This window comes from Lynx rufus, unplaced genomic scaffold, assembly GCF_022079265.1.
Source record: "Lynx rufus isolate CCGP_SWC_20201006 ecotype Redwood Valley unplaced genomic scaffold, mLynRuf1.p SCAF_23, whole genome shotgun sequence".
Taxonomy (NCBI): domain Eukaryota; kingdom Metazoa; phylum Chordata; class Mammalia; order Carnivora; family Felidae; genus Lynx; species Lynx rufus.
Genome location: NW_025814838.1, coordinates 15742843 through 15757169, shown reverse-complemented (window position 1 = coordinate 15757169; position 14327 = coordinate 15742843). Strand labels below are relative to the sequence as shown.

General features: G+C 58.5%; 2 protein-coding genes across 2 annotated transcripts; both read right to left on the bottom strand.

Moving 5' to 3' along the window:
* Positions 1-10304: 10304 nt before the first annotated feature.
* On the bottom strand, positions 10305-10598 carry PRM3 (protamine 3). The gene has a single exon (XM_047087372.1). It carries the CDS (start codon positions 10596-10598, stop codon positions 10305-10307), a length of 294 nt encoding a protein of 97 aa, XP_046943328.1.
* Positions 10599-11775: 1177 nt separating this feature from the next.
* Positions 11776-12237, bottom strand: LOC124517792 (protamine-2-like). Its single transcript, XM_047087365.1, has 2 exons — positions 11979-12237; positions 11776-11819 (listed from the first exon to the last, which is right to left on the bottom strand). Exons 1-2 carry the CDS (start codon positions 12235-12237, stop codon positions 11776-11778), a joined length of 303 nt encoding a protein of 100 aa, XP_046943321.1.
* Between the last annotated feature and the right edge of the window lie 2090 nt (positions 12238-14327).

Here is a 14327-nt window from a genome sequence, read left to right as displayed (position 1 = left end):
ACAGAGATCAAGCAGTTCATGCAAAGGCCCTGCGGTGGGAATGATAGGCGCGTGTGAGGACCCGAGAGAGGGCGTAGTGTTGGTGTAGACAGCAAGGGGGGTGAGCGCAGGGGTTCACCTGTGCTTCAGCACAGGGGTTGGCAGGGGTCCAGTCCGTCCGGCGGGTCCCGGCTAGGAGGTGGGAAGGGCTTGGATTTCACCCTGACGGCTGGAGCCAGTCCTTGAGGCCCAGGAAATACTGTAGGATTGGATATGGAAAGAACCCTCTGGCTTCTGACCTTCCAGACAGCTGGGTCTTTAGCCACAGTGACCTGCACTAGAGGCCTTGGGACATACTTCACAACTGTCCCTGACCCGCCAGGGTGTCAGCACCCTATTCCCCCAAGTGGGTGCAAAACCAGTACCAAAGGACAGCCGGGGGACATTGTAAGAGAGAACACTGCTTGGGGAGTCCAAGGCCTGAGTCCTGGGGGTCAGCCCTCACTTCCTGGGAGACCTTGGGAGAGGAATCACAGTTTACCGGGCCCCCAGCTCTGGGCCGGGTGACAACTTTTTGGCATATTGTCTTACTTGCTCTTTCCCACGGTCTTATGAGGTGGCAGTAATTAGGTGCCCTCATTTACCAGAGGAGAAAAGCGCTACTCGGCGAGCTGGTGGAACGTGAACAGGAGTTTCGGAGAGGCTGAGCCCCACCTGAGGCCTCTGTCTGGAGAGGCCCCTGCTTCGCTGTGGGGCGTGGAACCTGGTCCCAGCCGGTCCCGACAGCGGGAAAGATCGCGGCTTCCAGGGAACGCGTGCGCCCCTCGGGACCCTCGAGTCCAAGGAGAAGGCTCTCCTCTACAGCAGAGGAGGCCGGAAGGCCAGGAGGGGTAGCACGAGCTGGTGACTGGACTCCAAAGTGACAACAGGAGGGCTCCTCCCTGGTCCTGGGGAGACTTGATGAGAACCTTCCAGCGGTCTCTTTATCCCCCTGCGACAGGTGGGGAAAGAGGTAGGTCAGAGATGAAGTGTAGGCAGAAAGTAGGGGCTATTGTATTAATAACTCCGAAATAGGAGGGGCAGGAAAGAGGGTATCTGAGGGCGTTGGTCACGGAGCCCAGACATACCTGGTTCCAGGCCCAGCTCCCCCAGCCCCCCCCCCCCAGTAAGTGTGATGGCTTCAGGCAAATGGACTTAATCCAGAGGCCCCAAGAACCCTCACAAACTCCAAGCATGGTGGGCCTGGCAATTCCGTTTGGCAGTGGACAGAGGGCAAAAGAGAATGTGTAAAAGCTATGAAACCAGACACGGAAACACACACAGCCGGCCGGGACATGGGGAGTCGGGGCCAAGGATGACTCCTCACCTCACCCCGCTGCTCACTGTGAGAAAGCTACTGCCAACGGCAGGTACCGCGGCTTGAATTGGTCCCCGTTCTCAGGTTCGGGAGGCATCTCGTCTCCGGAGGCTCGACAGTGGCCCGTGACCTGGGAGGCCCGGTGCCCGCTGGCACAGAAGAGGCACCCGGCCAGCCCGGCAGGGCCCCGAGCGGGCTCTGGGACGAGGTGATCCTGGACCCGAGTTTGAAAGACCAGGGAGGACGTGGCCAAGGGACAAGAAGGGAGTGTGCTTCTGGAGGCGCACGGCGCGGGCAGAGGCCTGGAGACAAAACTCTGAGGACCCGAGTGGCAGGTGGCAGGAGATGAGGCTAAGCAGGAAGGGTTTATAGGCAGAGGCTTGGCTGGGAGAAGGCCGTGTGCTGTCCGTGGCCTTTCCCTGCCCTGCGGTGATGAGTGCCTCTGGGGAGAGCCTTCTGGGCCACCTTGGCTGGACCACCAAGCCCAGAAACGTGGGCCGGAGAGCAGTCAGTTTATAATCATGGGTTCTCTGTGCTCAGTTTATAATCGCCGCACCTGTACCCTCTCCCTTCAAGGTCAGCAAAGCTTTGCCGAGCACCTGATGGATGCTTCGCCAACGCTCATTTTGTTTCTCTCCTCGACTTACTCTTCCGTTTCCTTGGATAGAATAATTAAAGCACTTTCCCTCCCCGGACGTAACCCCAGGCACCGGCTTGGTCTCTGCACTTTCAGATCTTTTTGTGGGCACTTATGTCGTGCTTCCCCTCCGCCCCCTGCCCCATAAAAACAAAGTGTTGTTTTGTGTAGGCTGCTTTGTTCTGTAAATGATAGATCTTTCCCCATCTTGTTCTTTTCACCCAACGACATCTGCCAGCCCTCCGAATAGAGAGATCAACCCCCATTCTTTTTTTTTTTAACATTTAAAAAATTAAGTTTATTTATTTTGAGAGAGAGAGAGCACACACAAGCTGGGGAGGGGCAGAGAGAAGGAGACACAATCCCGATGCGGGGCTCGAACTCACAAACTATGAGATCATGACGTGAGCCAGAGCCGGATGCTTAACCGACCGCGCCACCCAGGCGCCCCGTGAGTTATTGCCAGTTTTTGGCTCTTACAAACCAATGTGACCCTGGACCTCCCTGGGCCTCCTCTCGGCACGCGTGTGAGAAACACCTTGCGCGCTTCAAATGTTAATAGACGCTGCCTGATTTGTCTGCCAGCGTGCGTGACCACCATCACGCCCTCAGCAGCCACAGCCAACCGTCTCTGCTTCCCTTACCCTCACCAGCACTTGTTATTACCCATCCTTTGCCATTTTTGCCCGTGCAGTGGGCACACAGGTGGCGTCTCACTGTTGCCTTAATGCCTGCACCTTTTCTTAACCGAGTCAACGAATGTGCACTGAGCTCCTGATAGGCCCCCGGGCTAGGTGCTGGGGATACAGCAGTCAAGAGCAAGGGGCCCCTTGGACCTCTTCGCAAAGCACGAGAGGCAAATAAGGCTCAGAGAGGTTAAGAGCCAGGCCCAGGGTCGTCCAGCGAGGGAGTGAGGGAGCTGGGAATTGAATCTGGGTCTGTACGGCTACAGAGTTTCAGTATTTTTCCTCCTGAATTGTACTCAGATGGGGCGTCTCAACCCAGGATGTGCCCCAGGACTGCTGGGTCCCCCGAGCGACCCCCGGGGCCCATAGGAATGGCAGCCCCACCACAGGTGAGGCTGTGTCCCAGCATTTCTCAGGCTACCCCGCACCCCCAATATCCCACCCAAATGAAATCTCTCAACCGGAAAGGCAAGATATGTTGCCTTCAGAGTCTGCATGACCTTCCCAGTGGCTGAACAAAGTGGCTGTTTCTGTTTCCTGAATTTGGGTTTCCAGCGGACCTGCCCCCGAACTGTTGCCTCCCCACCCGAAACCAAGCAAGTAAAAGAATGAGCCTGTGGTTTGCTGTTTTTCCTCTTGTCATCGGTGTCTGCGCAAGAGGGGGGCCATGTGCCTGTGAGTGCCTGCCGGCATGTGAAGAGGTGTGTGTGTGTGTGTGTGTGTGTGTGTGTGTGTGTGTGTGCGCGCTGAGGAGTTCACATGTAAACCTAACTCTCTCCATGTCTGAATGGGCTCCAAGGGCGAGTCCTTTGTCTATGTGACTGGTCATCTGTGTGTGTGTGTGTGTGTGTGTGTGTGTGTGTGTGGTTGTGAAACTTTTTTCTGAGTGTTGGAAACATGGGAACATGTGACCCAGTCTGTCTGCTTCCCAGTTCACTTTCTCTTATTACAGAGATTGTGTCTTCACAATAGATCTCCTGCCTTCAGTGATCATGTCATAAAAGGACACTGCCCAGGGAATAGGGAGGTCCTTTGGTGGGTGGGACTTAAAGTCCCTGACCTCATCTTCTGACCCTCTGTCTCCACCTGCTCCCTTAAAATGTGCTCCCCAGAAGGGCTCCCCAAACTCTTCTGCCCTGAGGTGTCCGTGACTATCATGGCATCATCTGGCCTTACATTTTTAATAGGAAACCGGGTGGTTTGGGGCAAAACATAAACGTCTGATCTCACACCTGCCTTCCTGCAGACCTTATCAAACCATTTTACCTCTGAGTCTCAGCTTCTTCATCTATAACATGGGAGCGGTAATGTCTCCTGCCTTAGGTGTGTGGATTCAGTGGAAACATTTATGTCAAAGCATCTGGCACCTCATAGGTGCTCAGTAAATGGTAATTTCCCCAGCCCGCCCGGGCCCTCCCCACATCCTCTCATAGGTACGTGGTGCCAACCTGGAACATCTCCCTGCTGTGGGGAGGACAGGGGCCCAGGAAGTACACACTGTGTACCTGACTCTGTACTGGATGCTTGTATTGCATTATCTCAGGGAACGTCCCCACCCCCTCCAGGTAACTCCTCGGGAGATGAGACCAGGGCACAGAGAGGGAAAATGACTCTCTAAAGCCACACAGCAGAGATCTGAGGGGGGACCTTCGGGGTCCTGCCACTGTCCCGCAAAAGTCAGCCTTGCTGTAATTGACATACAGTGTGATGGCACTTTCATGAAGTCGCCACCGCTGTAAGGCCCCCTCCTGGTTCCTTTCCGTCTACTGCAGACCCCCCGAGCACTTCCACGCCTGACCCGTCTCCACATGTTCCCCTCGGTTCCGTTAGCCCAGATGCCAAGTGAAACACAAAAGGGAATCCCAAGCATCCATGTGCCCAGCGCTGTGCTGGGTACTTTCCCAGGCAGTGACTGGGCTGCTGGACTGTGAGGGGAGAAATGATTACCCGGTTAGACGTGGAGCGGGGTGGTCTCGGAGGAACTTGGGTCTGACCCTAAGCCACTTGTGGTAATTTACATGGGGCCCTAACCATTCCCACCATCTGGTACTTCGTCTGCCTTATTACTTTTGCAAAGGCTCCTTCGGTGCAAACTATGTGCAAAGTGTGAGGCCTGCGTGCCCCTTCACACCCTCGACACCTCCAGAGGAGGAGACTGATTCCAGATGGCTGTTCCCTCTGTGCCGGCTCTTCTGTTCCCCGTAGCTCCGTCTCCACACGGCAGCGAGCACGGGACCCTGTTAAGACCCTCCTGTGACTTGAACGGCCAGGCTCCCGGTGCAAACCCCCGCAGGACCTGGCCCCCACCTGGCACTGCCCCACCACCTGCACACACTCTTCCTTTGGCCCAGAATGTTCTGGACGGGGCCCTGTGTGTCCTCTGTGTTCCCAGAGCCCAGCACAGCCCCAGAACGTACCTGGGCCCTTAGCTAAGTTGTGGAGCGTCACCAGCAGGGAAACGGGAGCCAGGGTTCAAACTCGGGGTGCTCTGGACTTCGAAATGCACATTCCCGACCCCTCCCCTCGCCTGTCTCCTGCCACTCTTGTGTGCTGGCTACGGCATGTGGGTCACATGCACATGTGGGCCTGTGGGCATCTCGGGTGTGTGTGCACCGAGGTGGGAGGTACGGGGCCGAGGAGGGCTCCGCCCGTCTGCTTCCCGGCTTCCTGGCGTGTCCAGCCCGCCTTAGTTTCTGCTCCTGTGCTCGCGTTGGTTCGCACACTTCCGCGAGGTCCCGGCGCGAGCCACGCCCCTGCTCCTTACACGGCCTCTTCCTTCTTCGAGCTTCCAAGCCAGGCCCCCCAACCACGTGCCCCCTCTCGTGAAACCAAGACGCCAACTCCAGGAATGGTCATCCAGCGTACAAGCTTTAATCAACGTTGCATAGAAATCATTGTAATAATGCGTTCCTGCAAAAAGTTTGACTTCCTTCTAGTGCGCGATGGCATTTCTCATTTGGGTGCAGCCGATGCAGGAACAAGCCATGGGGTGCTGTCTCAGTTGCATTTCCGCCCTGAGGGATGGGAAGGGGAGAGGACCTTTAACTGGGAATGCGTCGCTGCCTCCTTTGGATTTTGGACTGCTCATCGGCAACTAAATACGGGGGGTGTGGGTGGAGCTTATTAGACCGTCAACACCCTTTTGCCTTCTGTGAATCCGCCCATGTGTCCCACTTATCACCCAACCATCCATGAATTCACCCAGTCCCTCTATTACCCAACGTCCTTTCACTAAACCGGATCCAGGCTACCCATTCAGTCTGTCCGTCCAAACGTCTTCCTCCCACGGTGCAGTCAGGCTTCCAGCTGACCAGCCAGTTCATCTACCCTTTTATCCATCCACTCATCTGCTCATCTACCCACCTAGCCCATCATCAACCATTTCACCTTTCTTTCCGCAGCTGTCGAGCTACGCCCAACCCATTCACCATCCATTCACCAGTCATGGGACGGGGGGGGGGGGGGGAACGGGGGTGCAGTCTATCCCTTGCTCCCTCCGTCCACTCAGCCACCTAACCTTGGTCCCCAACCCTCTATGGACCAACCTTCTAATGAGTGGTTTACCCAGCCAGCCTCACATCCACCCATCGAGCTAACCCACAATCTGGCCACCCTGCCCATCGTCCCACTCGATTTGAAGAGCTAGTCCATCAGTGCGTCACCTGTACGACCGCCCTAGTCTCCTCGCCTTGGCCCCCCTTGCCTGTGGTTCCTCTGTGCTCTGGCTTAGAGGCTGCAGCCTTTACCTCGCTCCCCCTAAGGTCCAGCTGGGCTGCTCTCCCTCGTCTGGGGTCGGGGAGGGGGGAGGGGAGGGTCCTGTGGCCCTTCCCCACCTGCTTGAAAGGTACCTGAGTTCCGCCTCTTTGTTTTATACACCTGCGGGCTCCTCTTGGCCGCCTTCCTCTTTTTCACCTTTCCTCCCGAATTCCTTCTGTTCTTGGGGTAGCTGCAGGAACGAGTGGTGGGTCGCGGGGGGCAGTGGTGGGAGCGCATGCTGTGTTTCTGGTGCCTCGGCGGTGGGCTGGGGTCTGGACTCTGGCTCTGGTGGCCGGTTGGGCTGTGGCTGGAGCTCCGGCTCCGGCTCCGGCTCCGGCTCCGGCCGCAGCACTGGCTGCAGGTGTGGCTTTGGGGCCGAGAGTTGCTGTGGGGCTGGGTGTGGGTGATGGGAAGGCTCTGCGTCTTGGTGTCCATGGGAGGCCACGCTTGGAGGGGCAGAGGCCTCCTCCTTCTCCTCTCGCAGCACGCCCGGCTTTACAGAGGCCCCCGCAGCCCCTGCTTATATAATTGGGGCTGATTGTGATGCCACAGGCCACCGGGGTGTGACAGATGTGGCCAGGCTGGGACAAAGCCCCTGCCCCTTGCCTTCACCCCAGGGTGGGGCCGCTTTCAGGGGCGCTCTGGGAGAGTCCCGTCTGTTGGCTAAAAGTAGGGACCCTTGGGGCGCCTAGGTGGCTCAGTCGGTTAAGCGTCCGACTCTTGGTTGCGGCTCAGGTCATGATTTCACAGTCCGTGGGGTCGAGCCCCACATCGAGCTCTGCGCTGACAGCACGGAGCCTGCTTGGGATTCTCTCCCTCCCTCTCTCTCTGCCCCTCCCCCACTCACGCTGTCTCCGTCTCTCTCAAAAATAAACAAAATTTCAAAAAAAAGCGGTAGGGACCCTGGGGTCAGATGGAGCTGGGTCCGTATCCCTGATCTGCTGCTTGCTTTCCTCTGGCTTTTGTAGAACGGGGGCAATAAGAATACCGATCTCCCGGGACGTCAGATGAATTAGAGAATCTACGTCCAGTGGTTGGCTCCGGGCCAGCCTCCAGAAGGACCTCCATACCCGCTGTCTAAGCATCCCCAGTGCGCTTCCGTATTCCTCCCACGCAGCGTGGAAGTCAGGAGCACCTCTCTGACCCTGGTGCAGTTGGCTGGCCTCGTGGGCGGCCCATCGGGTGGATGACTAGTGCACAGCCAGACGGGCGGGTGGGCAGACGTCGAGTCGACTGGATGGCTTACCGCACGGCGGGTAAGAGTCACCGGACGGACTGATGGGTGGTCTGCCTGGTGAGCTCACCTCCCCAGCCATGTTTCAAGCTGGGGGATTTAGAACCTGGTTAAAACGCCGGTTTGGGCTTATGTCCGATCTTGGGTAGCGTGTTTTGGTTTCCAAGGCTCGGTTTCCTTATCTAACAAAGGGATGTCTTTCCTTCCTTCGCCGCATTCTTGTGAGCCTGACTGCGTGGTCGCCTTGAGAGCCTGCCTCTCTCCTGGCTCCCTGCTCCTCACCCTGCTCCCCTCCTTGATGGTGGAGCCCCGCCATCCACTTGGAATCACCACCCTGGCCCGGCTCAGACCTCCCAGCTCCTAGAGCGGAAAGCCGGTGCCTGCGTTTGCACACAGCCCCGTCGGAGCTCGCTCGTCCGTTCGGTGCTCCGTCCGCAGCCGCCTGCCTCTCCCCACACCTTGGCCAATGCCCGTGGGCTTTGCTCTTGGCCGCTCAGCCTGCAGCTCCCATTCCCTGCTGCCACGCCACACCCTCTGTCCTCCCCGCCCCCAGCAGCCCCCCCAGCCAACCCCCGCTTCTCTCTGTTGGTCATGCACAGCTTTGCCTCTTGTTGTGAGGCTTTGCTACCACCTGCTTTTGTCGCAGGTTATTACTAAGCATGTCCCGTCAGTCGTGGCGAAAGCCGCTCTCGTCTACTGAGCGCTTCCTGTGTGGCTGGCCTCCGGGCCCCACGTTTTCTGTAGGCAGCCCTGCCCTCCAGCCTCCCAGGGACGCTGTGCAATAGACTGAATGGTGGCCCCCCGCAAAGATGTGTCTACGTCCTAACCCCTGGAACCTGTCGTGGATCTTTGCAGATGGTAGTAAATTAAGGATCTTGAGGGCATCCTGGATTATCCAGGTGGGCCCCAAATCCAGTGACAGGTGTCGTTATGAGAGAGACGAGACACAGGGAGAAAAACCAGGTGGGGGCAGAGCCCATGAGGGTACTTGATCACAAGCCAAGGAAGTCCTGGGGCCCCTGTGTGCCGGACGAGGCAGGAAGGATTCTCCCCTAGGACCTCCGGAGGGGGTGTGACCTTGTTGACACCTTAATTTCATGCCTCTGGCCTCCAGACTATGAGTGAATAAATCTCCATTGTCTGAAGCCACCAAATCCATAATAATTTATTCTAGCAGCCCTAAGAAACTAATGCACCCTGGAAGGTGGGTGTCTCATTATTATATTTAACAAAGGGGAAACGGGCTCAGAGAGGTTGAGAGACCAGCCCAGAGTCCCACAGCTCGTCAGTGGCCGAGCCAGGATTCCAGTCCAGGTCTGGCCCCTTCTAGTCCTGCCTTTCAGTCACAGAGGGCCCGCGTGGCCCTCTCTGTCCTGAGGGCTCTGCTTGTGTGAGCTCAGTGGGGCTGGTTGGGTTCTCAGTGCTGGGCCACTCTGTCAAGACTGGCTGTGGGTCTCTGGACTGTCTCCCCCATCCTCCCCTCTCCCCACTCTCTCCCCCCTTCCCTCCCCCCTCCTGCCTCCCCTCCACTGCTGACTCCCCACTTCCCGGCCCTCCAGTACGTAGTGAGATAGAGTCTGTGTTTTATTCAACTCAGGGCCCATCAAGCCTGGCATGGTGCCTGGTATGCAGCAGGGGCTCGACGGGGATGTTTGTGGGCAGATGACTGGGCAGGCGGACCTATGGGGCGTGGACAGAGGGACGGAACCGGCTCACTGAGTTCCTTGCTCGGGGCGTGGAGTTGGGGGCCCTGGACAGCAGGGTCTCTTCCTCCCGACATCACATGCCCTCTGCCTGCTCCGGGCCTCAGCGGTGGCCTCCCCTTCGAGTAAGTCAGAGCCTCTCCTTGCACTGAGAATCTTCTGGAAATACTGTCCGCCTCGCACTCTCGTCTCCAGCAGCCCCCACCAGAATCCTTCTCGGGCCCAGGAGCCTGGTGCTCGGGGGACCGAGGGAAGGGGGTGAGACCTCACTGGTTATTTCTTTTGGCAAGAGCAGGGATAAGAGAGCCAGGGCAAGGGTGGCAACAGACGCGTTCCAATGCTTCTTGAAGGCCAGAGTAAGGGCCCGGGTCTGCGTCTGGATCTGGCACCTTCTCTGGGCTCCCTCTGCCCATTGCTGTGATGGGAGCATTGGCAGCTGGACCCCTTGATGAAGGCAGAAGTGAGCCTTTGGTGGCGGGGGGCACAGGTGGTCACCCTGACTTCAGCAGCGTCAGTGGCTGAGGACTGGAGGCCCCTCCATGTGCTCTGACCCCAGAACCGGGGCCAGGGCGGCCAGAGGCAGCCACCGTGACCCCAGCGACATTTCCGACAGACCTGGCCGGCTTCCAGTCCTGGCTACCACTTTTCTTACCCGCCGAGGCAGGGGAGGGTGGTTGAGAAGCCACGGGGGGGTGGGCCTCCTGAGAACTTCCAGCTGGACACCAGGAACAGGGGTCCCTGACCCCTGCTCTTCCCCGTCCCTACCCACACGCACACACGGGCACACGCTCGCACACACACACACACACACACACACACACACGGCACTGCAGGCATGGGGTTGGAGAGACCAGAGAGGCGAAGTCCTTGGGAGACTTTTTATTGACTCTTTTTGGAAAGTTCTTCTCGCCGGAACAGTGGTGGGAACCTCTTCCTGGGTCACCGTCGTGGGTCAGGAGTGCGTCTGCTTGGGCTCGGGGCTCTGCTGGGCCGCAGGCTCTTCTTCCGCACCCTCCTTCTCCTGCCGCTCGTCCTCTATCAGCAGCAGCTTGCCCTGCACTGGGAGCTCCTCCTCGTCCTCCTCCTCTTCCACCTCCTCATCCTCCTCCTCCTCTCCCCCCTCTTCTCCCTCCCCCTCGGACGACAAGGAGAAGTTATCCTGACTCACGCAGGCCACGAGCTTCTTCATGGGGGATTCGTAGCCCCGGCTGTGGCCAGTGCTGAGCTTGGCACAGCGGGAACCCATTGCCCGTGTTGGCTGCCTCTCCAGACCGGAAGGGAAGGCCACTGGAGATGGGGGGAGTGGAGGGGCTGTGAGGACAGTAGGCAGGGCGCTGACATCACAAAGGGGCCCCTGGAGCCCTGCCCCCCGCCCTCGGACACCCGAGTCTGGGCTGACACCTATCTCAGACCTCAGCCACCAGCAGCCCCCTCGAGGTCCCACCACCTATAGGCCAGGACGGAGTCAGAGTTCCAGGCCGGCCACCTTGCCTCATTTGTGCTGGCAAAAGTCCCCCTTTTAGCTGGGATGACAGTTGGGGATAGAATTTCCAGAAGCAGGAGAACACATAGGCTCCCCTCCCCACATTCCAGAAGTACGCAGCCCCAGAGAGCCGTTGACATTATGTGAGGATGGGTCAGAGTAGTGGTTACTTTGGGGGCAGTTGGCATGAGGGAGGAGAGAGGCTGGAAATGTCTGGTTCCTTGACCTGGCGGTGGAGGCGGGGGGGGGGGCGACGGGGAGGGCTGCACAGGTGTACTTATAACTTGTGCCCTGTGTATAAGCTGTACTTCTGGAAGACTAGAAGTTTTCCTGTTTGTGGTCACAAGTCTTTGTACACGTGCCCATAGCACACGATTTCAGCACGGGGTGCAGGGGAGGGGGGTGAGGAGTCATTTCTGAGCACTTACTGACGACAGGGATTTAAAATTTGTGGTAATGTCCAAAGAGTTCGAGGGGCGCCTGGGCGGCTCAGTCGGTGAAGCATCCGACTTTGGCTCAGGTCACGATCGCACGGTCAGTGAGTTCAAGCCCCTCCCCCGCACGTGCTGTGTCTCTCTCACAAAATTAAAAAAGATTTCTAGTGGCCCCCAAGGCCTCCCTCAGTCCAGCGCCTCTTGCTGGAGCATGCCAGACCTGCTTCCCATTCCCCAGCCACCCAGCACACCCTTGCCCACTCTGGGTAATGGGAGGATACCGTTTACTTTGTTCACTTTTTGTATCTGTGCCTGAGGGAGACTGGACAGCAAATTTATTATCTCAAGCTTTATTTGACAGGTGACTTTGGTGCATTTCAGTCGAGATGTTGTGGGCTGGCAAGGAGCATCCAACGTCAGGGGATTGCTTTGGTCTCACCGGGTGGTTCTTTGGCGGGCGACTTTTCCTTGATTTCCATCCAGGGGTGTGATGGACCCCGGAAGGTTTAGTGTCGCCTCTGGCACCTCCTTGTCCTGACCCTTCTGTGGCCTTTGGGAAAAGAGTCCTGGTTACAGGGCTCTGGGTGTCACGGGGTGGGGTCCCAGGGCCACCCTGGGCGGATCAGGAGTGGGGCTGGGGGGGGGGTGCCTCCCGGGGGTGGGGTTCCCGTGCCAGCCTGGGCGCATCAGGGGCGGAGACTGGCCACACCTCCGGTCCTGGACCTGCAGGCACCTCTCTGGCGCCTTCTCCTCTGGCAGGAGCGTCTCCGCCCCCTGCGGGCCCTGTACCGCCGCCTTTGGGAAGAGCGCCTGTGTCTGTAGCAGGAGTCTTTGTGGGTCCTCTGGTCCACCGGGATGTCCTCTGCGTTCACGGCCTGCTCCTGCTCCTTGTCCTGGCACTCATGCTGGCCGTGCTCCCGCCCCTGCTGTGGGTGTCCGCTCGGACTCCTCCTGCAGCATCGGGCCATGGTCCCGGGGCAGGTGGCTTAGGCTGAGGGCACGGCTGGCCTTGGGGGTAGGGGAGGAGGGTTGAGACCTGCCCGCCTGCCCTTGCCGTCAATGTTGGTCTGGTCTGCCGGCCGCTCTTTGCGGGCTTATATATAAAGGGGCCCCCCACTATGACTCGGCGGCCCCACCCTACCATTGTTCCCACGCCGGCCAGCCCCTTCACAGCCGGCAGGGCCACCCCCTTGCCTTGCCCAAAAAATGTGTGTGGGTCCCTCAGGCCACAGGGCCAGTGCTAACATTTTGTACAAATCCATCTCAGTCGGTGTCATTCTCACGCACTCGTTCCTGAAGCTTCCTCCCCACCCTGGGGCTGTGCCGCGATCGGGGGTTTTGTGTGGGTTGTTACTGCATTCATTTACTTTCCAATTCCTGCTTCCCATAAAGAGGTGACGTGGCTTGCTCTAGGTCACTCTGCAAATACGGGGCAAGGCTGGGCATCAGTCTGTGCCCTTGGCCTTCTACCCCCTTCCCACCCCAGGCGGTGCTCCCCTCCAGCCCAGGTGGTGCTCCCCTCCGCCTGTGCCATCTTCCTTTCTCCTGGGCCTCACTGTCCTTTGGATCCCAGTAAAATCCAGAACGTGGGAGCAACTGTCCGACCTCTAACCCTGTGGACGTCACCTTAGGTGCAGGGGGACTTTCGGGCTGGGTCCCGTGTGGCAATGCAGGTGGCTTCTAGGAGCTGGGAAAGATGAGGGAACTGGTTCTTCTCCCCTGGAGCCTCCAGAAAACCCAATTCAAGATAATAAATTTGCGTTTTAAGCAATGAAGTTTGTGGGAATTTGTTAACAGCGGCTGTTTAGGAAATCAGTACAGAGGGCTTGATCCCACCCTAGTATTCATATGCCGTTTAGTGCCACCCTAAGTGTAACGCCCCGGGATGTGAGGGGGTGTTCTGGTCCAGCCGTCCTGCCCTCCTGCCCGTATACAGTCAGATACGCGGGGTCAGGCAAGCGGGTTCGGTCCCATTCTGTGTCCTTACCTGAAAAGACCGGGTCATTTATGCCCATCTTGCAGTGTGAGCCCCAGACGTGATGAATGTATGGTACTCAATAAAGGGAAGTCACGGCCACGACATGTCTGCGGTCACTTTCTCACCGAGCTCCCTGCGACTGACGAAATTCCCTGGGCTTTGCCGGGATCTGACTGAGCCAAGCAGACTCAGAGTCTCCCAACCCATCGTGAACAATGTCCACATCTCACTGGGGTTTTAAGCCCCCGGTGCATCATGTGGGTTGAGGGCGCAAGAGGAGACGGGCAAGATTCCTCGTGCCCTGAACTAGGGAGACATTCAGTGCTGTCTCGGCAGCATTGTTCTCAACCTGGGCACTTGGGGTGTCGTGAAACCTTGAGCAGGAGCTGCATTTCCCCAGCTGTCCGGGGTCGGGGCAGGGAGCAAGTCCAGAGCCAGGGAGAAGCCCTCCGACGCCAGCAGGACCCGCCCCCGTCCCCGTCCCCGTCCCCGGTGGGACTCACAAAGGGCCGGCCGGCGCGGGAGCAGATTATGGTGGTGACCGGGGCGGAACAGAGAGCTTGGAGCCAGATCCAGTGACCGCCGCTCGTGTCCCCTCTTCCCAGCATCCCCCCCCACCCCGAACCCCCGTCAAGACAGAGAGACGAGGGCGCGATTCTTTTTTTTTTTCAACATTTATTGACAGGTGGCATTGTTCGTTAGCAGGCTCCTGTTCAGGTCATGGTGCTGGTGGCATGTTCAGAGGCGGCAGGTCGGTCTTGACTGGCTGGTAGAATTCCGGGCAGGAGTGGTGGACCGGTACCCCCGTGCGTGGATCATCTTCTCCTACCCCTCCCCACCCTGTAGCGGCGGGAACACACTGCGGAGGGAACCGGGGAGGGGGAGTTTCAGCGGGGCCGTGGGACCCCCGGCCCGGCCCCACCGCACCCCCCCCACCCCACCCCGGGGCGCGCCCCTTCACCTCTCTTCCTCGGCCTCCTGCAACATCGCCTCCTTCGTCTGCGGCATCGGCGTCTGCGGCGACGGCACCTGCTCCTGCTGTGGCTGCGGCAGCATCTGTATCTGGCCATGGCTCTAGAT

Coding starts and splice junctions, on each gene's coding strand:
- LOC124517792 (XM_047087365.1), bottom strand. CDS start 12,237: ATGGCCCGATGCTGCAGGAGGAGTCCGAGCGGACACCCACAGCAGGGG. Junction 11,820..11,978: donor CTGCAGGTCCAGGACCGGAG/GTGTGGCCAGTC, acceptor CTTTTCCCAAAG/GCCACAGAAGGGTCAGGACA.
- PRM3 (XM_047087372.1), bottom strand. CDS start 10,598: ATGGGTTCCCGCTGTGCCAAGCTCAGCACTGGCCACAGCCGGGGCTAC.